The sequence below is a fragment of the Diceros bicornis genome, chromosome 20 (genome assembly GCF_020826845.1).
Source record: "Diceros bicornis minor isolate mBicDic1 chromosome 20, mDicBic1.mat.cur, whole genome shotgun sequence".
NCBI lineage: Eukaryota > Metazoa > Chordata > Mammalia > Perissodactyla > Rhinocerotidae > Diceros > Diceros bicornis.
Window position 1 is genome coordinate 36,227,629 of NC_080759.1, and position 27,978 is coordinate 36,255,606.

Sequence of the window (27,978 nt, forward strand, 5' to 3'; positions counted from 1 at the left end):
AATCCCAAGTTTTTGGGTGGATAATATTCTGCATCTACCAAACAACTGATATTTTGCTATTGCTTCATTTTCATCTAGAACATTTCAGATGAATTGTACATAAACACACGAAATGCTGCTAATTCATTTTTGCAAATTACCATAAAGTAGTATAAGAAGCATGCATAATTAGAACTTTAATAAAGCACATTAAATAACTGCAGAAATCAAAAGTAGCAGCTAAGAGAAAGCACAGAATCTTCTGCCAAAGCTGATAATTACACAGACTCCAATAATATCGCACGGGGGAGTGCCCCATGGGGGAACTTAACGAGAAACTCTTCTGAATGGTGAATGAAAATGTGCAATTACAGTACCTAAGCCAGGAGAGGAATTGGCCTCTTTGCTCTCCTGATAAGTGCTGCGTGCTATCACTTCATCCATTTCCTGCTCGGAAACCTGATTTTCAGCAGAAAGCACAAATTAGATGGTTTTATTTATTTATTTTTCCCCAAGAAAACAGCTATGCTCGGAGTCAGAGGCTGAGTGCAGATAAAGAGGAAAACCACAGGGCCAAAGATTTGACCATCCTCTGAAGCAATAACTCGGGTCGTAGAGGAAGGACAGCTGGGTTAACTGATTGCTTCGAACAATGGATTCAAAACGAGACCTTCAGCTGGTTCCCAAGTTCATTAAGTGAAGCATTCAGGTGATACGGTTACCAACAACACGGCTGATATCTGCCTCTCTCTAGAATATTCACTTCTAATTCCTTCTTCCTAAACTTGAAACAATTTCAAACCTACATAGAACCTGCAGGTGTAGCACACGAATAGTATATTCTTCACCTAGATTCACTATTTTTTAACATTCTGGCACACTTACACTCATGCCCGTCTTTACACACACACACATACACACACACACACACACACTGCCATAACTTTTTACTAAACCATTTGGGAGTTAGTTGCAGACATCATGACCCTTCACCCATAAATACTTTAGCATGTATCTCCTAAAAATGCAGACATTCTCTTAAATAACTCTGGTAGTATTATCAAATTCAGGAAATTTAATGTTGATACAAATGCTGTCTAATATATATTTCATATTCCAATTTAGCCAACTGTCCTAATACTATTGTTCAGAAACGCCACTCAAAGCGTTTCTGCAGGGCCCGGCCCTGTGGCTGAGTGGTTAAAGTTCTGCGCTCTCTGCTTTGGCAGCCTGGGTTCACGGGTTCGGATCCTGGGCGCGGACCTACTCCATTCACCAGCCATGCTGTGGCAGTGTCCCACATACAAATAGAGGAAGACTGGCACAGATGTTAGCTTAGGGTGACTCTTCCTCAGCAAAAAATAAAAAATAAAAAAAAGCTGTGTCTGTAGACTAAAGTACTTCAAAGAAAGTCTGATGCCAGCCTTCGCTGACATAAGGATTTTCCTTGAGAATGCAAATCTACACTCAGCTTCTTTCATCAACGGTGTCTTGCGAGGGAAAAATGTCAACTCAACTAAACTGTGTGCATGGTAACATAACGATTTATATTCTGGTCCCTGCTCTTCCTCGTCTTGTGGACCTCTAGTGGACTGCCACTGACCAACTTCTTTGCATAGTGATGCTTTATAGAAGAATTTTTTTTGGCAATCCAGAATTCAATTCAGGATCTAGCTGTCATGTCTCTTTAGTCTCCTTTGATCCAAAACAATTCTGAGCCTTTGTCGTTCATGGTACTGATATATGGGAAGAAACCAAGCCAATCCAAACCCTCCATTAGGATCTGTGCGACAGTTTCTTCATGCTTAGATTCAGATTATGCATTTTTGGGCAGAAAAATTTGGGGAGAAAAAATTGTCTCCTTTTCAGTGCATCACAGAGGCACTTAGGATCAGCGTGTTTCATAATTGGTGATAACTTTGACCATTTGATTAGAATGGAGTTCACTAAATTTCTCCACTGGATTTTTTTTTTTCCTGTCATTAACGAGTCATCTGTGAGGAGACAGTTTGAGACTATGTCAATATCCTGCTCCCCAATATATTTTCACTCAGTGGTTTCAGCATCATTGATTATTCTATTCTTGCCTGAATCAATTTTTACGATGAAGTTTTCAAAATAGTGATTTTATAACTCTTCTTTTCCTTTTATATATATTGGTGTCAGCGTAGATTTATGGATTTTTTTTTCCATCAGTTGTTATCCATAATTGTCATTACTCATGGGAAGACTTTTTAAAAGCTTGATATATGCTGAACTATGAGATCTTTTAAAAGACAATTACATAACTTGTATGGAGTTTCTTTTTTAAAGGTAAGAATATTTTAAACTCAGAATGGTAATGTTGTGTAGTAAAATAACATTTAGCATGAACAGTATCTGGATAATTTTTATTTACTTATTTAGGATAATTTTGCCTTAATAAGTAAATAAATATTTTTATACAGGATTCAGCATTACATTTTAACCTAATAGATAAATCATAATCACATCACGGCCTTTATTTAATATTTTGTAGTAGCCTTCATAGGAAATAAAATACGTACACATACATGCACACAGGCGTATGCACTTACACACACACACACCTTCATAAAGTAAAGAGTAATTCTGTATAAATGAACCAGGAAAAATATCAGCTTAAACAGTGGTTGCAAATTTTTCTTGATATTATTAGACTTGCAATATTTGCTATTGTTTTTCTGAATGGGAGAAAAATGGTTGGGATTTAAAACAAGTGAAAGATTTTCTGGATAATTCTAATCATGCTGAAAGCCCTAGTACCAATTAAAAACGGACCTCTATTGCTTTCTTCTACTTAACCTAAGCTAGAAGCAGCTACCCGAGCAGGTCCAAATCTTAGCTTGTCTAGACCTGGAGGGTTTGCATATCCCAGTTGGGCAGCCACTGCTAGAGTCATTATAAGAAACAGAAGAAAAGAAAATCCTTGTGGTATTTCTCTTGGAACAACATGAAAACTAAGGAAGCACATACATTCAGTATCAAAATGTACTATTGGCATGAAATGCTGGGATAAGAGGTACAAAAATACATTAAACATAAAATGGAATCTTGACCAAAAGAAAAATACAGTATGATGTTACAACTAAGAACGCCATGTTTACCTAGGAAGAAACGTGAAATCCAGTCAAACAAACACTGAAATTTGGCTTTGCTGGACCTATCTCCAACACCATCATGACGACCATTTTCTGTGGCTAGAAACATGAATCAACCTGTGTGTCCAACGGGATCAGAGACCACCAGTCCATCAGGATTATTATGCTTTGCACTGAAATGCCATTCTGATGTTTGATTGTATTGGCAAATTAGGCAGATGCTTTTGGGCTGAGACGAAGCAGACCTCCGAACAAATGATGACCTGTGCTATGTTGGAATGGATTTTGAAGTCAGACATGCCTTGAAGCCAATGACTGTAAACCACTGAGAACTTAATTTTCTATCATGTTGCTGCGGGATGTGCTGGGTCAGCCACAGCTTACTGGACTGCTTCCTAAGGTGAGAGCAGGTGTGGCCATGTGGGTGGTAGAAACTGAGAGAGGACCCTGGAGGAAGGAGCTGAGAACGCTCTAGCTGTGACTATGAGGCAAAATGGTGGTAGAAGTGACCCAAAGAGAGCCATGGGGAGAGCAGGGGAACAAAGTTGAATGGATTCTAAGGGAAAGTGTCAGGACTACAAAACAGAAAGGAGAAAAATAGGAAGTGACAAGTAGAAAAAATGAAAAAAGGTGGAAGGGGGACTTAATTTTATATTAAAGCTATTTTATGTAAGGCATTTTTGAGAATGCACACAGACAAAAGAAAACAATCTGGAAAAACAGTAGAGTTGACTTTGAATTGGTCTAATGGCAATCGTTGTCCAAGCACTGTGGTTGACATCACCTTCCCAGATCAAGGCATGAAGGCACAGCTCCACAGTGCTTATTTGTACTGAGGAGAACAATACAACAAACGAACACCACCGAGACACTAAAAATGATGCCATGACATAAGCTAGAATACATAATACACTAAAGAAATCTCAGACGTGGCACATGGGAGGACCCGCAAGGTCTCTGGGCACAGACTTCTTACTCTTCAAATGGCACACAAGTCCATCAGGCACAGCACCATGGGACCATTTAGGATATAATCAAATACTACCACTAATAATACAAAGAGTGGCTATATGACAGGCATGGGAAGATCTTAATGAGTATTTTGAGTTGTTAAGAGGAAAAAGTTAAATTCTGTAAAATACAACTTGAGTGCAATATCAGAGAAAAGCTAATTTAAAAAGATTTTTAATCGAGTACTCAAAACAACAAAAAACAGTGCTCAAAGTGGGTTGAGTTGAACTTGCTGAAGTGTCCTGTGGTTAGCTTAAAAAATCAAAAGCAATGCACAACTATAAAAGAGATACAACCAAGTAACAGCAGAGGCCAGCGATACAGGGGCTGCTATTATCTGCTAGTTCAGTATGAGTCAATAGTGTGATATTGATGCTGAAAAAGAATTAGTGGGCTCTTAAGTCTTAACTACAGAAATATTCTGTTCAGGTCAAGGATGGCCTGGACAGATCATTTGGTCCAACGCTCTCAGATTTTCTTGGTACAGAAACCCAAAGAGATTAAGTATCTCACCAGAGATCAAAGAGCCAGGTGGGGGTTACTCAAGACCCAGCACTCCTACCTTTCACCAAATTTTAAATTCACCAATAACATTGTCAAAATTTCCTAATAAAATTTTCTAAGAGTGTGAAGACAAAGAAGTCCAGATCAATGATTCATTCCCCATGTGTATCAGTTACTCCGGCCACTGTGTGGTCACAGGCTGATTCCCATCCCGAGCTGGGTGAGCAGTCTCACCAAACAGTATACATTGACATAGGAATACACTGTGTGTGTCACCGCTACTGGGCAAATAGCCAAGCCATCTCCCCATACTCAGAACTGTATGAAATACTTCACCTTTGGATTAGGGTGCCGGCCGATGACAAGGCGAACGGGTCCTGGGGGGCATTTGCTCAAGATGGCATGAACTTTGCTTAAAGCAGCATGGCGAACGTTGACTGAGTTCACTTCCAGGATTTGATCTCCGCGGCTAGGGAGGGCAACATAATCAACACTCTGTGGTAACAGCTTTTTACAAGATTTCCTTCTGGAAGAGGTTTATAATATGATATCTTTTCTGAATACTTTAAAGAAGCAAATGACATCCTTTCATCTTTGCATATGTGTAAAAAAGCAACACATTCATATAAACACTTTTGATTTTAAATTGGCAAAGTCTATTATGCATATCTACCCGAATTTGCAGTAGTAAAGTTAAATAAAATGATAACAAGAACAACGAAGGCTACCATTTCTTGAGCACATAGTGTATGCCAGGCACTATACAAAGCAATTTACATAACAATGCTTTGAATAGATATTATTATTCTCATTATGTAAATAAGGCCACAGGCTGAGAGAGGTCACCCAGATGTCACACACTGGTGGACTCAGGTCTGTCTACCTCTTGATCATCACGTGATAGCCCCTCGACCACCATCAGTTTCTTTTTTTCCTACCATCTTGAAATGATTATTGTAATATAATTTAAGGAGGAAATATCTGAAGCTCAAAGGTTACCCAAGAATTTGTAAAAACGTTTCAAATTTGAACAAATGAGAAATTGGGGACAAGATGCCCATTTTGACTTGAAATTATAGGGAGAGAACTCAGTATGAGAGAACAAAGACTCTTTATGTGGGGTTTGAAGAATGTTCATTTGGCAGACTCCAGACATATGGAACCATTCAAGAAAGAAACATCATCTTGGGATGTCATTAAAGGATTTTTTTCCATGGGTTCTAAAAGTATATTTTCTTTAATGTACTTTGGATGATTTGCTAAATTTTTTTTTGTATGGAAATTCACTCTGACGATTAACTAAAAACATAATATAATCTATTAACAGGGCCCCAAAATGGCAACCTCAAGGAATGTCATTTTAGCAATTGCTCAACTGCTCAAGGACTTAGAAGCTTATAGGGGAGAAAGGTGATACTGTTTGCACAGAGTGCTTTGTGCAATACGTGTACATTCTTGTGAAGTTTAGGTGGGCACAGGCCCACTGCAATTACTATATGATAGAATAGCGAGACATCTCTTGTATAAACAGAATACCCATACTACAGCTCAACTAGCTGGATTACGAAATCAGACACGCAGTGATTTCAGACAATAAACATCTAGACATCACCACTCAAACAGGAATGAAACAACAGAAAAGGTTCAAGAGATTATACTTAATAATAAAAGCCTCCCTTTACTCTCTTATTATTTATTCAAGGGCATGATTTTATGACTCTCTTGTATCCAGTGATTCTAGACCATTATGAGCAGTTCCAAGCATCTCATATGAATTTCACATAAATGAATATAAAAGTGAAAGAAAATATTTAGATCCTCATAGATATCTATATAAAGTTGGATTTTGTCAAGTTTCTGAGACTAAACTTCTGAGTCCAAATAGAATAAAATAGGGAGGGAAAGCCACAATCCAGAGTTCTCTAATTCAACCAAATTTCATTTATATTAGCTCTTCATCTTTAGAGATGCTATTAATTGTAATCCTGGCTATATTACTGTAAATAATACAAAGATTTAGAATCCCACAAAGGAATGTAATAGGGCAGATATCTTACATGAGCATGTATTCACATATTCACGAACATGCCAGAACCCTATACCACCAGGTTTACAACGAACCTCAGATTGCTCTCCATCTTGGCCACTGATCCGGGGGCAAGGCTGTGAATGTAGATGCCCGGCGGGCTGTTTTCTGGAGCTAGGCAGCAGGCACCAATGCCTAACCCAACTCTTGGCTCTGTGAGAGGCGTCATTCAAAGAAAACACAATCAAACAAAGAAAAGAAGTTTAAGTGACTTGAAACTGCATTAACGTATATTTAGACCAATAACCATTGATTTTTTGACGAGACTCAGAATATAAATCCTGCTTTTCTTTGTCAACATGGTCATATTCTGTTAATGAAACGAGTTCACAGCAGAACCAGGGGCTAACTATGGACTGAATCATTCCATGGTCCACTCTCTGCTTAGTCTAAAGAGCCTCCTCAAATCTGTTTTGGGAAACAGGCAGAGTCGAAGTAATATTTTTTATTCTGGATACCCAACTTTAGGTTTCCTTTTGCCTCTCTTTTTAGCAACTGATCTCTTGGTTATTTAATTGCTCATCATATTTCTACAGTAGGTGAAGAGGAAAAAAAAAAAAGGATGAAAAGCAGTAAGATTTAGTGATCACTCATGACTTGTAGTTACTGGTGTTAATTGTATTTTTAACTATAATCTTTTGGCCTTTAAAATTTTTTATTAGCCCTAGAATTAAGCTAGTCAGTCATTTTTTTTTTTTTTTTTTTTAACATGAGTCTCTGACACACACTGATTCCTCTGGGGAGAGCTTAAAGGACTTTGTGCTACCGGTAACTCGCCTTCACTTTAGCAAAATGACTAAAATCTCTACTTTTAATCCCACTGTCCATTTAAAGAATACCATATGTTGTTGGTAGCAGATTGTTCCAAAGGAAGAATTCAAAGAAAGAATATAAAAATTTAATATAAGAACAGATTACAAATTGTTATTTGAGAGAATGTAACGAAAGTGAGGAACAGCTAGTTATCACCTTTGTTGAGTGTTACTTCCATGACAATTCTGTCTTTGGGCCCAGGGGCCTTCCGACCCAGGGATGAAGAACTGCCTTCATCGGAGCCTCCCACTGAGGTTCCTCCACTGGCATTGAAGTTTGGGGAGCTGGATCTGCTCATGTGCGTGGGTGTTGAGCAGGGCGTGAGGCTTGGGCTCAGTAACTTTGTGCGTACCGTTAAGACAAATAATCCACTCCGGATTTGCTGAGAAAACAAGAACAGAGTAGGGCTAAAACATTCAGACTGTCCCTACACCAAAGAGTGAAAAAAAAAGAATCGTCAAGCCCACACCAGAAGGAAACAAAGGAAGAAAAACAAAGAAGATAGAAGAGGTCAATAAGAATGTTGTTACCTTAAAGGTATGAATGGCTTCTTGAAACGTCAAGCCCTTTATTGGTATTCCATTTACATCTAGGATTTCATCCCCTAGTGACCAAATATGAGAATTACATTAACATCAAGCTTTAATTTACTGGAATCTAACTGCTTGGTCAGTACTAGAATAGGATACCATATGGTCCCTGATTTACCACTCCATAAAATGAATTTTATTGTTCCAATCCACTTTCATTAGCTTAGCTTCCAGGAATGTCACAAAATGGGACAATCAATGACAATGCATATTCTATTGCAGTAATTCTGTATTTCCATCATTAATTAAAACAACTATGGGAAGCATCAAGATCTTATTTAGCCATTGCCAAGTTTGATAACAGATGTCCAATGTTTAGGGATCAAACTGCAAAAACTGAGTCTCAAGTCTTTCTTTACAGTCTTTGTTTAAAAACTTAAACCCACTGGCAATGAAGAATGAACACACACAACATTTGAAAAGGCACTCCTATATTTGCAGAAAGACAAGCTCCTTGAGCCTGGAGAATCATCACGGTGTATGGAAAATGGTTTCAAGATAAAGACAAAAAACTTGTGAGATGTTATTTAGGAATGGCAGCCTCTTCTCCAGAAATGGTCTAGAGGCCTGGTCTTATTGGTGCTGTTCCAGGTTCTCAGTCATTAAGCTGGCAAGTTACTATATACTTCTATCTAAGAGATTACTCTAGGCTAATGTCAAATTGTACTCTCTCTCTCAAAATATCCTGGACTCATCTTCAACCTCAATAAGATATTGTCAGGTCAACTTTCAAGCTGTTGATAGCGTGTGGTGGGAATATAGAAGAGCTTGGATATCTCGGTGACTTATCAGAGCTTCTTTCTGGTTTGTACTCTTGTGACATAGTCTGTTTTTTAGAATAGCAGTTCATCAAAAACACTACAAAGGGGCCCCAGAGAGAACAGATGAACCCTGCACAGCAGTGCAGGACAGAAGAGAGACTTCCCTCACCTATGACAAAGTGCAAAGCAGCAGAAGAACACACACTTTCACCTCTCATGGACAGCCAATGCCAGGAGCACACATTGTGCATTTGATTAAAGGAATCCTGTAAATGAGTTTACAAATGTAGCAGCATCCCATGCATTTGTTACGTGCCTTCTCTTTAACGCAGTACAGAAGTTGTAAAATAAGTGAAATAATCTGTTTAAAAATAAGCCGGCATAATCAATTACTTAACTAGGTGAGGTTTTTGGTTTGTTTCCACGTGGGAAAAGGATAGAAACATTAAAATGATTGCTCATGCTCTTAAAAATCTTTATAAAAGATTTTTAAAAGACAGATCATTCAACAGGTTGAAAATCCATTCCAATGACTTACATTTATTGTAAATCACACATATGAAAAAACAGTATTTAGAAGAATCAAGTGCTATTAACCTTCCCTAACTATTGATTTTTGTTTCCATTTTGCTCTATTCTGCCAGCATTGCAGGATGAATTTCAATCAAGTGAACACATGGCACATCCATTATAAAAATGCTCTGCTAGAATTTTACATTGTTCTGAAACTAGACACAAACACCACCTGGAAGTTAACCCTTCCTCTAAGAGAAAGAAAGAAATATTCTGCCATCAAAATATTAAGCCTGGTCATGTGTTATTGTTAGCATACAGGCTTCTAGGGTTGCTCTGCCAAAAAACGGGAGACTCCAATTCACTCTTATCGGATTAAAAAAAAAAAAAAAAAGCCAGGATAACACAACAGCACCTATAGTTTGGATCAACTGAACAGTCATAACACTTTTAAGTTTTTTTTGTGTGTGTGAGGAAGATTGGCCCTGAGCTAACATCTGTGCCCATCTTCCTCTACTTTATATGTGGGACGCCTGCCACAGCATGGCTTGACAAGTGGTGCGTAGGTCTGAGCCCAGAATCCAAATCTGCAAACCCCAGACAGCTGAAGTGGAATGTGCGAACTTAACCACTACACCACTGGGCCGGCCTCCAGTCATAACATTTTTGAAGGTAACTAGAAATATTATGATTTAATCATTTCATGAAGGAAGTGTATTAATAAGGGAGTAGAAAAATCAGGATTCATGAATAAATTCTGGAGATCTAATTGTACAGCATGGTGACTACAGTTAACAATACTGTGTTATGTACTTGAAAACTGCTAAGAGTAGAACTTAAATGTTCTGAACACACACACAAAAATTATGTGAGGTGATGGAGGTGTTAACTAACCTTATTGTGGCAAGCATTTTGACATATATATATATATATGTATCAAATCATCATGTACACCTTAAACTTACACAATGTTATATATTAACTATATCTCAATAAAGCTGGGAGGAAAAACAAGCACTTGTCTAGTATGTTTATGCATGGCAAAACGGGAGGTGCTATGGAGAACGTACAAGATGTTTATGTACTCCAGCCCTGAGCAAGAATGGACTGCACACTCACAGGAATCTTCAAGGCAAGGAACATGATCAAGGACCAAGGGGACAAGATAGACATTTAAAAACCAAAATAAAAATACTAAGTCACTTTCCACATATCATCTCGTTTAATCCTCACAACAACTCTTCAAAGTAGGGATTAATATTCCAAATTTACAACTGAGGAAGGTGAAGCTCAGGTTACATCAGTTGTCCAAGGTCATGATGTGCTAAGTGTTGGATTCAGCCCAGGTCTACTCAATTCCCAAGCCCATGGCTTTAGCTGCTGTGCCATTCACTTCACATCTTGCAAGGGGACAGATTACCAAGGAATCAAAGCTCATGTCCACTGAGGACCACCAAGCGGCTCTCTCCTACCTTCTTTAAGTCTTCCATCCTCTGCAGCTGATCCATTTGGGAAAATGGTCTTGACAAAAATCCCCATCTGTCCTCGAATGCAGTCTCGACCTCCAGCAATGCTAAAGCCAAGACCCTACACCCAAAGCAGATGGGGGTCCAGGTTGTCATTGCAGTATTTAACTGAAGGCATCCTTTCCCACTGCAGTATTTCAGTGAGGGCATTCGTCCCACTGTAGTATTTAACTGAGGTGTCCTTCTCAACCAGGCTCAGAATTAAGTTAACTAGCTGTAAATTCAAGTTTGTGTTCCCTTCTCCATTTCCCTCCTCAGATCTATTAGCATTGTGCTGGCTATGCATTACATTAAAAGGAGAAAGTTTTAGGTTGAAACATATGAAATTGCCAATGTTTGACAATCTTTGATCTCCAAAAATGACAATTTCACATGGATCAATCAATAGCTCATGAGAGCCATTTCACATTATGCAGGTGCTATATTTGTTTTATTCCTTGTTTCAGTCTTTCCATTTTATATAATATCAAGTTATTTGTATTATTCCATTTATGATAATAGAAATGCAATAAAATTCACTCAAAAGAATATATGGGAGTATTCCCTGAAACTGCGGAGTCTGATTTTCTTTCAATAGTGTTAACAGTTGGGGCATTTACTCTACCTTTATTGTGCTCTAGCCACCAGGAGGTGACTCCTTACATCACAGGGCCAAGAAGGGTGTGACCATCTCACTTGGAGGCCCACAGGAAAGGATGCCCGGGAATCCACTCAGATCCATAACAAAGGCCACTTAATCTATTCCTCTCTATCCCTTTTACTTTCTCTTTCATGTAAAAATAATAATAAAAAAAAAAGTAACCATTTAAAAAACATATGCTAACCTTTATCTGGAGAGCAAAACAGTGCGCAGAAAAGAGCTCACCTTGCCTTTTTCTTTGTACAGCCCAATGATAGAGATGACCGATGGCCGAATGAGTCTCCAAGGAGATTCCACCTGAGTAGCGCTTAGGGAGCGGGTGGACTTCTTTACAATGTGGTATTCCTAAAAGTCAGCACACGGCAAGGTCAGAGAGAGTCTCATTTATCCTTCTGTGGCCTGAAAATATATTCAGATTTTTGAAAACCTCAGTTGTCTTTTGGGTTAGACAGCTATTTCTCTTTGGTCCATCTCTGGTCCAGGGGCTTAAAGAAAGATTATAAATAACATTGGAGGAATAGCCCTTACTGCAATAGATTGCCATGCTTTCTTCCACATCAAGAACCACTGGCAGGCTGCAAACACCTGGTGTGCTCTTTCCTCGACCGGACCTCACACAGCGTGCTTCTTGCTTTCTGGAATGGAGTCAGGAACCAGAAACCAAGAGGCCTCAGAGATGTAGGATGACCACCCTGTGGTCAGCTTCCCTTGGAAGTCACCCCCTGCCCTCATCCCAACTTCACAATCATGGTTAGAAAGTATCTCGCCATTTTAAGCTTAATTCACTCACTCAAAAACTTAGTAAGCCCTTGTTTCTTATAAAACCCAAACCGCAAACCCAGATAACTGTTATTCCATATAAAACAGCCTGCTGAGAAACTGCGGCAGCTTCAGTTCTAATCCCTCACATTTGGAAAATAAAATACTTTCCCATAAGCCACACCTTCCCTTCCTGGCATGTAGCAGCTCAAATCTTGATCTCTTTTTCCTGTCCATCACCCACAATATACATGAGTGTAACCAGGGCACACTATTTATAACATAAACAAGAGAGTCAGTGAACCTATTGCTAAAGCCCTTCTATAGTTTGCTCCTTGCTCTTCTTCTTAGAATAATAAATTTTGTAAATGACACAGATACCCCAGCATAAGCAGAAAAAAAAAATCGCTTTCATGTTTAATATGAGAAAAGAGACATCAGAAAATAGTTTTTATCCTCAATTAGTATACTCTACATTCAAAGGTAGAAATGTCTGCTAATGATATTTTTGTATTCCTGGCAGCTTAGAACAATTATATCTTGCAGTTTTACAAAGTTATCTGCCAGCAACGTTGGCCTCCGAGACTCTGATTCATTAAAAAAATGATGTTGGCTTGGCAAGGTTATTACCCTTTTACTGAAACCATCATGGAGACGGCCAGACATAGCTCGTGGGTTTTCAACCCTTAAATACAGAAGTTCGTGTGTGGACTTGTAAGGGAACTCTTTCTCTTTTCACCAATCTCCCGCAGCACCTCATTCTTTCTCTTTTTTAGGAGCCAGTGGGAACCAGAGGTGTGGAGGTGTGTATGCTTCACTGTTCTCTTGAAGAGTTTCAGGGGTCCCACTGCATGTTTTAGACCTCTGTTGTGCAATATAGCAGCCACTAGTCACCTGTAGCTGTCTATATTTAAATTAAGATGAAATAAAATAAAAAATGCACTCCTCGGTCTCATTAGCCATTTATCAAGTGCCCAGTAGGCACGTGTGGCTACCATATTGGGCAATACGGATACAAAACATTTCCATCAGGCTGAAAGCCTTGTTGTATAGTTCTACTCTAGACAATACTTTTTAGTGGAGGGAGGGAGAACAAGAAAAAAGAAAGGTGAACCCTGGGTGAAAAAAAAGGTCAGAAAATAAGAGAAGGCAAGAGAAAGAACAATTTGAAGGGGGAAAAAAGTCTCTTCTCTAAAATCTTCACTAGCCTGTGCTTCCTGGTTCCTGGAAGCCTGGTTAGAAACAGATATTTCTGGGCTATAAATATGGTCAGGTTTCCTCAGCAGGTCAGTCAAGAAATCACCACCTCAATGGTAGACCATCTTTGGCCGTGATGGCAGTAAACCCTCTCTCATCTTCCTCCCTAACTAAAACAGCCTGACAATGTGGCTCTCCTGCAACTTTCTGATCTCCTCCTGACTCTGTTGGTCCAACTGGATCACTCTGAGCAGGCTGAAGACTTGTCTCCAGACATAGGTCCGGAGGAGTTTCAACCACGTCCCATCCAAGTTTTTTGCTCTGCTTTTTCTCAGTGCCCCAACTCAAGTTGCCTTTGGTTGGATTCAACACAAAATAGCCTGATCAGCATCTGCCTCTGAAACATGCACACTTTTTATTTTACTGGTTAGGTAAAACTTTCTTCACAGTGATTCTGGCATACTACTTCGAGCAAAATACCCAACCTCTTTGAGATTCGGTTGTCCTATCTGTAAAATGGTGATAACAACCCAAAAGTAAGGACCAAGGTCAACCCAGATGACTTGACTCAGGTCCTTTAGAACTCTACCATCTATGAGTCTCAAAGCATTTATGGGTGTCATTGCTGCCACACCCTGCTCCTCCATCGTAGGCCTGGGGACAAGATGCCAATGGTTCCTCCTGAGCCCTCTGGCTGGTGGTGCCAGGACTCAAAGAACACCTCACAAGTTCCCCAGAGACTGAGCCTGCCTCTAAGTTGGTTAGGAGATGTCTACCCAGTTTTGACTGGGTTGAGGATGATGTAATTGAGGAGGAGCCTCTAGGCAGGGTTATGGAGCCCTGAGCTCTGATGGGAACAAGCCCTGGAATATTAACATCACCACCTACTTCACCCCTCTCTGCAGCCCCTTCTGACCTAGGCTGTTTGAGTCATTACTATGTAACAGGTAGGATCTGAGGCACGGCATAGGCGCACTCACACACTCCCTCCCTCTCTCACACGTCCCAACACCAACCCACCCACCCAGTTGTTTTGTGGACACGTGACGCGTCCACTAAACAAGCGTTGGTGGTTTACCACAGACCGTGAGGCGCCATTGTCTCCTGGCAGTTGAAAGCAGCTCTCGGTTCCAAAACACACAGTAGGAAGGGGATCAACGCGTCAAGATCCAACAAGAGATTTTTTTTTTTTTTCTATTTTCAAATATTAGGCTGACTTCCTTCTAGCCTCCCTGGATGGACTTCACTCTCTGTACTGTATCTCTAGTCCCAGATACTCCTGGTCCACACAGACGGGCAGTTCTTCAGAACACAGAAGCTCTTGCTGGTCTTTGAAAGAATAAAAGCAAGCCTAGAGACCCAGGGCTGGAAACATGCCCTTCCAACCCTACCCAAGCAACTGCGACTGTACGAGAAAGCAAGAGGCTCCATGGCACTGGACTACCTGTGCCGCTCCTGAAGAGTCCAGTAGCTGTGGAAGAGAGTGCTTTCGGCCATCTCGGGAGACCTCAAACATCCTGGCCCGGGGATCCCCATTTCGCACCATCAGCTCGTTATATTCTTCAACAGACTCTAGACGGTGTACGCCCCCTTGAAAAAAGAAGAAAACATCGTGGTTTGATATGGGATGAAAAGAATCTTAAGAGCGTACATAGGCATAAACTCATTGCATTTACACCTGCATTCATGGTTTTCAGAAGGCCTGGCATCCAATACTGTCAAAGCACCAAGCTCATCGTTTTCTACCACCAAGCTCTGCATAAGCTAGGTGTGTGTTGAGGTCATTAATGCCAGACTATGAAGAAAGTGCCGGGTTTTGAAGTGACCAGACTGGATAAGGGGCAATGTATATGTTTCATCCAAGTAAGATGTAGCCGTGGTTGATAAGCCAACAAACAATAGTGAGAATGGTATCAGTAGACGGTTTTCTAGTGATGGAGGAATATCACTTTGTCATTGGTATAGTTCCATTGTTGGGCCAGATGCTTTTTTTCACGTATAGTAATGACTTTTTAAATCAACTTTTTATTAAAGTATGACAACCTACAGAAATGTGCACAAATCATCAGTACACAGTTTCATGAACTTTCACAAAGTAAATGTACCAATAACCAACACTCAGACTAAGAAACAGAATATTACTAGGACCTCAAAAACCCTTTTTGTGCCACTAACCACCCCTCACCCAAGGGTAACCATTATTCTGACTTCTAACATCATACGTTATTTTTGCCAGTTTTTGACCTTTATGTAAATGAACGCCTAAAGAATACTTTTCTGTGTCTGGCTCCTTGTTCTTATCATTTGCTTGTGAAATTAGACCATGTTGTTCATCCCATTTCTGTATACTATTTCATCGCATAAACATACCACAATTTATTTATCCATTCTATTGCTGATGGACATTTGGTTTGTTTCCAGTTTTATTTATTTTTGTTTTTTGTTTTTTGTGAGGAAGATCAGCCCTGAGCTAACATCCATGTCAATCCTCTTTTTTTTTTTTTTTTTTTTTGGCTGAGGAAGACCAGCTCTGAGCTAACATCTATTGCCAATCCTCCTCCTTTTCTTCCCCAATGCCCCAGTAGATAGTTGTACGTCATAGTTGCACATCCTTCTAGCTGCTGTATGTGTGACGCCGCCTCACCATGGCCAGAGAAGTGGTGCGTTGGTGCGCGCCCGGGATCTAAACCCGGGCCGCCAGTAGCAAAGCATGCGCACTTAACCGCTAAACCATGGGGCCGGCCCCTGTTTCCAGTTTTAGATCTAGCACAAGGTTCAGCAAACTTTTTTTGTAACAGATAGCAAAGGTTTTAGGCTTTATGGCCCACAAATGGTCTCTGTTGCATATTCTTTTAAAATCTTTTTACAACCCACTAAAAATGTAGAAAGCATTTCTAGCTTGTGGGCCATAGAAATATAGCTGTAGGTGGTACTTTGACCTTTGATCTAGAATATACCATTACTGAACATTCTTGAACCTGTCTCTTGTTCATGTCATATCTGTGGGATGTAGACCTAGGAGAGGAGTTGCTGGGTTACAGGTACACATTCACCTTTACTGATGTTTCTCCAATATCCTTGTCATGCTGGGCAGTATCAGTCTTTTTAATTTTAGCCACTCTGGTGGATATATAATGGTATTTCATTGTGGTTTAAAATTTACATTTCACTGATGACTAGAGAGATTAAGTTTCTTTTCCAATATTCATTGGCTATTTTTCTTTGGTAAGGTTGTAAAGTGCCTGTTCAAGTCTTTTGCCCATTCTTTTATTACCTTCTGTCTTTCTGTTGTTAATTTATAGGAGTTTTTATTGTTAATATATTTTGGATATGAGTCCTTTGTGGGATCTATGTATCATAAATATCTTCTCCATGTCTGTGACCTGCTCTCACTGTGACTTTTACTCTCTTAATGGTATTTTTTGATGAGCAAAAGCTCATAATTTTAATGTAGTATAATATATTGATTTTTCTCTTTATGGTTAGTACTTATGTGTCTTGTTTAAGAAATTTTTATAGTAATGATTTTTAAAGACACCTTCATCAGCACCTAGTTTATATTACATATGCTATTTAAAAATAAGATAATTTAAGGGACTTTAATCTTAAATGATGGCTCAATTACATTGAATATAGCTATAATCACATTACAGTGTTTACATTACATACTATATATGTATATCTGCTTGTTTGTGTACATAGCTATACACACATACAGATTCTTGGGAATATTAAGTTCTCCTAGACTATATAATGTTTCATTTGGTGACCTAAAATTTCAATTTACCTACAAGTTTCTTGGGACGTTTTTCATGGAATAAAATAAGATGATTCTGTACTTTTTAGAAAATAATATATTGATGAGTTTTTAATAGTGATGAAAAGTCAAAACAGTGCTGATACAGTTATATTATAATGGACATCACTAAAAGCTTGGTTTTTCAAAAGATAAATATTAACTTTGTGAGGCAGGTTTTCAAACATCTGAAATTCCTTTGCAATCAAAGAAAAATTTCCATTTAAAAAGATCACAAATCTAAGGCATTAACATGGATAAGTCAAAAATACCAAAATTAAGAGGGAATCCTGCTGGCAAAAAAAGAGGTATAAAGTAAAGAAAACTCAGGTTAGAATATCGGAAAAAATGTTCCATGAAATCACTTTAGTCATTTTGGAGCCAGACTGGGCAAAAATCTTAGTGGAAATAGCTGGAACCTCTTTATAGAACCTCCTTAATAATTCATGACTTAATAATTCATGACCAGATTAATCTACCTTGGCGTGCTTACCCATCTGAAAAAGATTTATTAGAAGAAAATTCCTTTTGAGCTGACAAGGAGGCACTTGCCATCAGCAGAAGAGAAACCACATACAGTAGTGTCTGTAGATAATATACTGATATGTGAATACCAGAGTGACTCACTTTGAGAAAATATGAAATAAATATCTAAGTTTACAGGACAAATTAGGAGCTGATCACATTAAAATCTCCCGTATTTGAATGTCTTTAGAAGATCCAATTCCTTAAGCCTCTTTAAGGTGTCTCCAAATTACTTTTCCCGTCTTATCTCCCACTATCCTGCTACATGAATTCATCGCTCTAGCCTGCTGATTCTCAAAGGAGAGGATTTGTCCTCTGCCCGTATCCTTTCCAAAACTGAGAAGCAGAGAAATACCACTTTACCTAACCTTGCCTACACTATCACCTCCCACCCCAAGGGTCTCCTTTCCCCTAATCTCTGACAAGCTCTGCTGGATTGAATCACTGTTACCGTTGGATTACTGGATCTCTCAGCGAGCTGAGGAGGAAAAACAGTTGCCAAAAACTTTTCTAACCAATTTTTTTTCCCTGTTGTCCTTAAACATTTCTCGTGCGTTTTGTTCCAAGTCTAGACCACTGTTTTCCTCCTCTTCTGTTCTGCCAAATCCTGCCAAGGTACTGGCCCTCCTTTATCCTGCGTCCTCTGGATGCCTCCCCTGAGGTCACAACCAATAGAGACTTCCAGTCTCCCCACCTCTCCTGCGTGCCTTATCGTGGCCTGTAAGTCCTTGAGAAACTTCCTGTCTGAACTCATTCAAGCATCTTCCCCTCTTGAGAGGGAAAGAGAACAATGATAATGAAAATGAAAATGATGGTGATGAATGTGATATTAATGATGACAATGGTAATAACAGTGGCAGCTACCACTTGGTGAGGGCCTATGTCCGCTCAACTCGATCTTTTAACAAAGCCCAGCACTTAGATGGCACTCACATTGATTTCCAGGATAAATGTACATTATAATCCTCATTTTACACAAGAAGAAAGAGACCTGGAGGAGTTAAGTCACTTGTCCCAGGTCACACAACAGTGGCGGCAGAGCTGGAAATTGAACACAGTTCTACCTGACTTGATGCATATGTTTCTTCCACTATTCTATATTTCCTTATTATAGCTCTGGATGCCTGGGAAGGATACAGGAAGAGATGGTGACATCCATTTGTGGCCAACAGTAGCCAGCCCTGGATTTACTACTCAGCTGAATGTGTTGCTCATTCTAAATTAATAGTATAAACAGAGAATTACGGATCTGGAAGGTCCTCTGCTGTATCCCCCTCCCCACACCTGTACCTATAAAGCCCAGAGTGGGGATCAGGATTTCTCTCAAGATCCTCAGGAAGCCGAGGGGTAGGTAAGAAGAACTCTGTCTGGGAGGTAGATCTTTTTTGCTGGCCCTGAATGAGTGACCTTTGAGATTCCCTTAACTTCTCCAGTCTTATCCATAAAATGAGGAATGTGACTGCACTGGTTCCAAAGGTTCCTGATATTTCCCCAGAGCTCCATGGCCCTCCCCTGGGGACCACTGACAAGGTGTTCATCAACCCTGCCAAGACAGCTGAACCCAAAGATCTCCTCTATGCCCCTGCTACTCCCGCCCCCAAACACACGCAGGACTTAAACGTATTGCTCTCAGTTGTTCCTCAGGGCCAAAAGGGAGCTGGTCATTGTCTCCACGTGAGGACCTTCAGCACCACGTCTCCCCTCAGAGTCATCAGCCTCTGGTCACCACATTGCCTTTTGTCACAAACCCACGTTCTAACATTCATTCAGATATATACTGCCTAATTATTCTGAGTTATAAATACAAAGTCATTCATTTTGTTACTCAGGTTTTTTTAAATAAAATTTTATGGTCCTATACCTGCCACCCTTCCTGAGAATAACTCAGGAGAGGACCAGGCAGTGTGGGAGGGAGATGCTCTTGGCTGGCAGCATAGACACCAACCCTTTCCACTGATTTGGGTGGCAGGAAGAGGAAGTAGATATTCTTTGGATGTTAACAGACTATGCTTTGTGCTAGCCGCTTTTCTGTGCTTTTTTTTTTTTTAATCTGCTCAACCTTTCAAAGTTAGGATTATCATCTCCTTTTTTCAGGTGAGTGAGTGGAAGTTCAGGGATGTTAAATAACCAGCCCAAGGTCATAAGGTAACTCAAGAGCTGAGGGGTAAACGATCCTGCCAAGCTTCCAAATGCTTGCTTTTCCTGCTATACCAGGTATCTTTCATGGGTGGGGCGCCACGGCCGACTTCCCCATGAGGCCAGTAGACACAGTGCCAGAGCCCACACCACTTTTAGAGTCCCACAGAATGTTTTAATTTTAATTTTGTTTAAATTCAGAAGGAAAAAAAAATGAATGCAATCGTAATGAATAGATAACAATAATCCAGCTTCTATCTTTATACCAATGCAGCAATAAAATATAATTTTAGTACATATATATATTTTTTTATAGAGGAAAGAGCCTGTCAGGACGAAAGTGCCTAGGACCCACAAAGTCTTCATGGGTCCCCACACACAGCCTCTGCTTTCAACACTGACTTACTCTCTCAGGACACAGGCCAGCTGCTATAATGCTATACCTGGGAAATGCTAAATCTATTTGTTCCAAAAGCTGCAACTCCATCCCGTCTCTTTGCCCCATGTTCTGGCGGACCAAGAATTTGGGGGAGAGGTGTGTTTGCTGGGAAGACAGGCCATCAGGAATACTCCACAGTGAAAGGGTCACCTGAAGACCTATTGAAGTAAGTGGACCAAACACACAGGAAATTTAAGTCTAAGCAGAGACAGAGACGTTGACATTCACTTCACTATGACTCAAATAAAAATATTCATGTGGGCAGCCAGGATGCATGCAGTGGTTATGCCCAGGGCACGCACCATCTAAAGGAAAAACAATTTTGAGGTTTTAAGGAAAAGAAAGAGCTCATCCTGTTAATGGCTTTATGTTCCCACTACTGAGGCTGGAAGCTCATCTGCAGACAGGCCGGCTCGGTGGGGTTCCGCTTACCTGAGAGACGACTCTTGAGCTTCAGTTTACTGCTGCCCTGTTTGGGACTTTCCAGGTTGCCCTTGGATTCCTCGAGGCCACACAAATCTTGGGGCTCCTCTGTCCCAGGCATCTGAAATGCAGAGAGCACAGAGCTGATGGGAGAGGCTGGCTTGAGATTCCCTCCAAGAGTTATCTCAAGGCTCAAGGAGCAGCAATACAGGTGTCACGTGAGAAAAAAGGTTCGTGGGATCAAAGCACAGCCCTTCAGATAACCTGGAACCACGTAGCTTCACACTCCTCCTAAGACAGCATGTGTCTCACTGCACAGCACAGAACAAGGGAGGTTTCAAAGTGGAAAGAACCCCAGGGGACATTTATTTCTTGAGGAAACTTGTGGGTCAAGATCACCAAGGTGGTCACAAAGCCACAATTGGAGCCCAGGTCTCTTGGCTTATTGGCTAGTGCTTTATCCTACAGCGCAAGTTGCAACAAATACTGAGCCAGAAATTTAAACTCAATTCTAGAGTTATTAAAATACTGTAAGACTTTGATTTTGTGGCAACCAAATAACTACACCCTTGGGTCAACCAGATGTTCCATGTGCTACACTCCTGAGTACTGATCACAACACACCTCCCAGAATCAAGCATGGCCCAGGCTACGTGGAGGCGTCCACAGAAGTCAGCTCACACATCTGTAAGTTGTATGTCTACGGTACCAGACCCCAAGAGGCGATGCAGAAAGGACAACCCCAAGGTCCATTGGATCCTCCATCCCAGAAAAGCTAAACAGGCTAAGGAAAAAACCTCCGTTCATTAGAAAGGAAAAGGAGAATTATGCACTTGAGAATGTTTATAAAAAATTTTGTGAGTAAATTTACATGTATAGGGGGGCCGGCCCCGTGGCTTAGCGGTTAAGTGCGCGCGCTCCGCTACCGGAAGCCCGGGTTTGGATCCGGGCGCGCACCGACGCACCGCTTCTCCGGCCATGCTGAGGCCGCATCCCACATACAGCAACTAGAAGGATGTGCAACTGCAACATACAACGATCTACTGGGACTTTGGGGAGAAAAAGGAGGAAGATTGGCAATAGATGTTAGCTCAGAGGCGGTCTTCCTCAGCAAAAAAAAAAAAAAAAAAAAAAAAGAGGAGGATTGGCATGGATGTTAGCTCAGGGCTGATCTTCCTCACACACACAAAAAATTTACATGTATAAAACGTATGAGATACAACAAACAAATGAGCCTTCCCATTTGAAATTTTGTTTTCCTTTGAGGTTTTGGAGAAAAGAAAATCATATTAATTAAAATAGATAAGATTCAGGCTAAGGAACGTATATGTACTTTAAAAAGACATAGAAGATATCCTTTAACCCTTAGCAGTCATCGGAAAGTCATGTAAATATAATGTAAAAAAATCCATGAATTTTAACGGATAATAAAAATTATACATTGTATATCAAATTCAGTGTCTGAAAATGTATAAGGTAAGCAGCAAGTGTAATCTCCCAGGTAACCCTCCCTTTTAAGAGGTAACTGTTTACATACAAATCTTATATTTAATATATAAATAAGATTTGGAAGATTCTCCCTTCCCCCTCAAGTTCAAGTATCTTTCTGGATGAGAAAGAGGAAAAGAAAAAAAAGGTCTGAGAAATGAGGAGATGTAGGCAAACTGAGGAAGGGGCATTGGGAAAACAAATTAATCCTGATATGTAAAACAAAGATAAATCTGGTGCGTTCTTATTACAACGTCAGGGATTGGCAGGTCTCCAGGTTTAAATTACGAAGTAAAGGCAAGAATGGAATCCTGAAGATGATTTTAGAGATTCTCTAGAGGGACGTCTTTCCCAACCCCAAACTGTGACTTTAATTCATACACAGTGCAAAAGAACCCTCTTGGAGACATGCCAGAGATCTGGGGCACAGGAGGAGACATGCAAATAGGAATAATCCAGAGAGAAGCCTCAGGGCCTCTCCTTTGCTTGGCTTAAAAACTTTGTGGAAAGAACTTGTCTCCAGACTGTAAATAGCAATTACTGGAGACTGAGTTAAGTTCCTGGTTCTTTCTGGTTACACCACCTGACCCAGGCTATCAGCCCACAGAGAAAGGTATTCCTCGGTTTGCAGGCCAGGCCCTCCTCTGGTGCCCATTAAGTAGGTGGCGTCTCACACAGTGGCCAAGGCCCAAACCATCAGAAAGCCTGTCTGAGATGCTCATGCCAAGGGATAAAAACAATCCCAGCCTACTGTTTCTGGACTGAGGAAGTTTCCTCCTTTCGTTCTCCTCTCTATTTTTCCAGCATAGCCCCAGGTTTTCATACAATCGGAGAAATTTTGGAGATGACATAAACACTCATATGAGGAACCAAGAAGGCAAGCGGTCTGTCCAAGGCTATTCAACTCATTTTACGCAAGGCTGCGACTTCATATTCAGTCTCCTGATTTCCAGCCTCGTGTATTCCCAAGATATTTCCTCCACCTTAATATGCTTTTAAATTAACACTTTGGATGATCAGTACTGTACTGTACTGTATAGTTCGTTCACTTCCATTTTTTTCCATTTAATTTTCATAGCAAACATGTGTCCCAAGGTAAATAATATCTCCATTTGACAGATGAGGAAATAAAACTAAGACTCTCAAGTAACACCTTTTTGTTTATAACATATATCCAGGAAATAGGCTAGATTGTGTGTTAAGAGAGTGAGAGTACCAAATGAGCGGCAGAGAGTTTTACAAGAGCACGCACGCACCACGTCAAATCTGAAGTCCTTACGATGCAAGCGCAAATGCTGTCAACCTTTCTTTGTTTTCAGAATCTGAGGGTGGTGGTTTAGAAGTAAGAGAATCACAGCCTTAAGGAATAATCTTTTCTTTTTTTTTATCCTCATATGCACCAAAGAATGAAATGAGATTTGGTTTCTATAAAATACCAAGAAGATTTCTTATACTAAAGAAATCTTACAGTGAAGATGGTGTATGTTATATTACTACTGAAAGCCGGTAGCTAAAACCAATAAGAATGGATGGAGACACATCTCAAAGTGTTGCAAACGGTACACTGTTGAACTCAAGACAGGAGTGAAACCTTATTTCAGAACTCCCTGAAAGCATTAGCACAGGGTTCTGAAGTTAAACGGAACCACTTCCTCTTGTAACAGAAAACTGGTCTGTCATGATTTTAGGTGGCTTGTAACTCAATGAACAGGAAGTATGTTGCTTAGATACGTAAGTTCCAGGTTATTTCAGGAAGTAGCAACATACAAAGTGCAATTTTGACTACGACGAGCCTCTTTTCAGTTTTATGACTATTGTCTGAAAATGTCCACACTCTAAGAGAGTCTTTTTGCTGTATTTTTTTTTCAGATGCATAGACCAAATCAAACTGTTCTGGAAATGATGTCATTTTAGTTGTTCTAAAATGAAATATGCAAAAAGTTCTCCTGAAAGGCCTCTGGCTCAGAGAAACAGTTGATATAATCTATTATTCATCAGCAATTTTTAATTCATGTGTTATACCACAATGCCATTATATTAATGGAATCTAACATAATTTGCCAATTTCTAAGTTAGAGCCTCTCTATTTGAAGTTCTGCACACCTGTTACCCATGAGATTCTCTCAGTGAAAAAGAATCTTTAGCTTCTGGTTTTATAGTGAGATAGTAGGGCAGAACGGTTAAGAATCCAGTTGTCTGGGCACAAATCCTGGTCGCATCATTTATTAGCAATTTGGGCATGTAAGTCAACCTCTTTGAACTTCAGCGTCCTCATCTGAAAAATGGGGCTTGATTTAAGAATTAAATGATATAGGCTTCTGATTAAAGATGGCCGATTTCCCTCTTAAAATCACTCTAAAATAACAGGAAAGAGATTTTAAAAATGAAAGACATAATGCCACAAGGGCAAAGAGAATAGAAGACAACAGCAACACAATTCTGGAAATCAGTAAGCAGATGAAGGTGTGGTGATGGATGCGACTTGAGCAAGCTGAACTCTAAACTGGGATTGGAGAAAGCCTAAAAGCGAGCCTGCTTGCACAAGAGCTCCCTGAAGGCTCAGGAGTCACCAACAGAGGGTCTCCAGAAGTGGGAGTGAAGCTAAGGCTGAAGCAGTGGGAAAAGAAACAGCTGAAGGAGTTGAAAGTGATTGTCACAGGGATTTAGAGGGGACCTGACTTTGAGGGAGATTCCTGGGGTCAGAAACGACCTACACAATCTTTGGTGTGCGTCAGAACCACCTGGAGAGTCATTAAAAGCCCAGGCTTGGGACTGGCCTGGCTGCATAGTGGTTAAGTCCGGCGGGCTCCACTTCAGCAGCCCAGGTTCACGGGTTTGGATCCCAGGCGCCAACCTACACCGCTCATCAAGCCATGCTGTGGTGGTGACCCACATACAAAATAAAGGGAGATTGGCACAGATGTTAGCTCAGGGCCAATCTTCCTCAAGCAAAAAAAAAAAAAAAAGAGGAAGATTGGCAACATATGTTAGCTCAGGGCCAATCTTCCTCACCAAAAAAAAAACAAAACCCAGGCTTATGGAAGTGGGACAGGGCATAGGCCTCTGTAATTCACCACTGCTCTGGTCCAAACAGAACCAGCTTCCAAAAGAGATGCACGACTGAGCTGTAATTTCCCCAGTCCTCCCCACCCTCCCCTGAGCTTACCCCAGAGATGGAGAATAGGGGAATGGAGGCTTCCAGCTGCACCAAAGTACCCCATCAGCCAAAGAATGAGGGAGAGTTGTTATCATCAGGCAGCTCTTTATTCAGAATACAGGTATTTTAACCAGCAATTGTGGAAACCTCTCTGTATGAACTATAAGCACATGCAGTGTATGCAAAGTATGGTGCAATTTACGTGTACCATAGGCAGTGACATGTATTGTGCCCATAATATATTAACAGAGCATTGATGTCAGAGGCAGTTCTTTCATTATGTAAAATAGGATCAACAGTATTTATTTTCAAAGGGTTAGTTACCTTGTAATGATCTCATAGGGTTATTATGAGGATTAAATAAAAATGCACTTGAGAGTACTAGTAGAGTACTTAATGTGTATCATAGAAGGATAGTGAAGGTTTAGTTGAAATTTTAAAAAAAGTGCTCAAGCTTTCTCCTGACGAGGTCTCAGGGTACCTCTAGATGTGATGACAACATAGACTATGATTATAGACTGCAGAGATGTACACTTCAACTCCATACCTGCAGAAACGTAGCAGAGTTAATTAATGAACAAAGCAAAACCAATGGGGACTCAAAGAGAACATGCCATCTTCTTGGATTGAAGATGAGAAAAAAGCTCTATAAAATTACTGCAAACCTAACAGCTAACAAGGCAGTTTTAAAGGCATGTGCCTGGAGTGCTTCGTTTTTAGAAATCAGGTTTGCACAGGACACCAAGGAGGACTTGAGAATACGCTCTGGTCTTACGATCAGAATACGAGCAGTGGAAGAGAGAAAATAAAGAATACATGATAATTAGCTAGAGGAAGAGAGATATTTCCTTAAAAGAAAAGATGAGATCTTAGACAACAGACTGGACGGACACGAAGGGGAGATGAGGTTGTGAAGTCCAGAGCAGAATGACGCATAAGGAAAAGAGATGTGCTGGTTCCCAACTACTCTTAAAGTGGGCATCACAAAAGTGAGGAGACACTAGTTATTCCTAGATTAGAGGGGTTCCCTGAGACCTAAAGAAATCCTCCTGAGGAAGAGAGGAAAAATCACAGAGAACTAAATGCAAGAGACTCCCCTATAGGGACCTCAGGCCCAGAAAACAGAGAGATGTGATTTATAAGCTGCAGATACAGAGCTTGAGTAAGAGGATTTTGAACTGCTATACCAAGAGGGATCAGAAAGTTTGGATAGATTTAAAGGTGGGGGGGTGAGGAAGACCCGGAAGAGTAAAAAAAAAACAAACAAAAATTCCTGGGTAAATTTTAAAGGGACATAGTTATTTTTGTTGCCCTGATGGAAGTGGCCTAAGAAATGTACAAAATTAGGACTATAAAGGAAGCAACCATGAGACACACCAAAGGGGAGCCAGACAGGACAATAACAGGCTAGAATTTGATGTTGGTCTCATGGGAGAATATTTCCTGGGTGGAATTAGCCAACTCAGAGGTGGTGGTGGTCAAGATGTATTTGAATAACAGATACTTTAGTAAACAGAGGCCTCATTGATTCCATCTCTTTCACAGCGATGAGACCCACATGACGAAGTCTAGAATAGTATTTTAGAAGAAAATATCCGAGTCAGAAAGCAAAGGAACAGGGGACGTAAAAAAGGCACAGAGATTCAGCAAGCAGGGCTACGAAAGAAGGAAGCAGTTCATTTAAGCAGCAGGTTAAACAGAAACTCAAGTGGGTCTTCCCAAAAAGAGACAGAAATGAAACACTAGAGGCATATCCAATTACCTCCCAAAAATATGTAGCAGAAAGCAATGCTACTCGACCCCTGGCACACTCAAAACCCGAGGAAAAATGAATCTCAAGGAGCAGGTGGCAGAAGTATTAGCCCTTAGTAGCTCATTAGTGGCATAAGCTTCAGAATCATCCACAGCATGTCTGGTTCATGAATCTGCAGAGGGGGTTTTTCTAGTTGAATAAATGGGGGAGGAGAGATGCAGCCTCCTCCAGTCTAAGCACTTCTATGCCAAGACACAGTGGAAATGGAAAATGTGGGCCCAGAATGCAAAATGCCTACTCCTGAGAATGCGGAAGCTCTGTCAGAGGCACAATCCATGCCCAATGCAGTACACCAGGAGCCCTCTACTTTCATCTCAAAGTGTAATGCAAATCAAGAAGATTTTGTATATAAATGAAAAGCACTTTAAGTAGGACCGGGGTGATTCCCCCACCCAGACTTGGAGGAAGATTCTGCCAGTTGAGTTTAAGTTCAGGGTCATGGACTCCAAACAACGGCTACAGACTGACTGGCATCTAGACAAACCAAGAATATTTTCACCATCAACTCTTCTTTACTTGATATCATTGAGTCTCTGCTATAGCCTGTTGGGAGACAACTCTCCATGGCTCTCTCCCACTTCTGTGTGGCTTGTGAACAGAGGCATAGTCTGTTTTTACTCTGCATTATCTATCAAGGACGCTTGTAGAGTCAACAGCCTTGAAACTTAGAGACACTGTCTCAGGAGGACAAGGCAGGTTTGTT

General features: G+C 40.4%; 1 protein-coding gene across 1 annotated transcript in view; it reads right to left on the reverse strand.

The window, feature by feature from the left end:
* Positions 1–27,978, reverse strand: part of PDZD2 (PDZ domain containing 2) — a 229,588-nt gene that overhangs the window by 31,123 nt on the left and 170,487 nt on the right. Inside the window, exons 6-14 of the mRNA XM_058564290.1 lie at positions 20,827–20,938; positions 14,943–15,088; positions 11,768–11,887; positions 10,849–10,963; positions 8,043–8,116; positions 7,669–7,894; positions 6,735–6,852; positions 4,950–5,082; positions 357–438 (exon numbers count right to left, since the gene is read on the reverse strand). Coding sequence (XP_058420273.1) covers positions 357–438; positions 4,950–5,082; positions 6,735–6,852; positions 7,669–7,894; positions 8,043–8,116; positions 10,849–10,963; positions 11,768–11,887; positions 14,943–15,088; positions 20,827–20,938 — 1,126 coding nt within the window. The remainder of the gene's footprint in view (positions 1–356; positions 439–4,949; positions 5,083–6,734; positions 6,853–7,668; positions 7,895–8,042; positions 8,117–10,848; positions 10,964–11,767; positions 11,888–14,942; positions 15,089–20,826; positions 20,939–27,978) is intronic.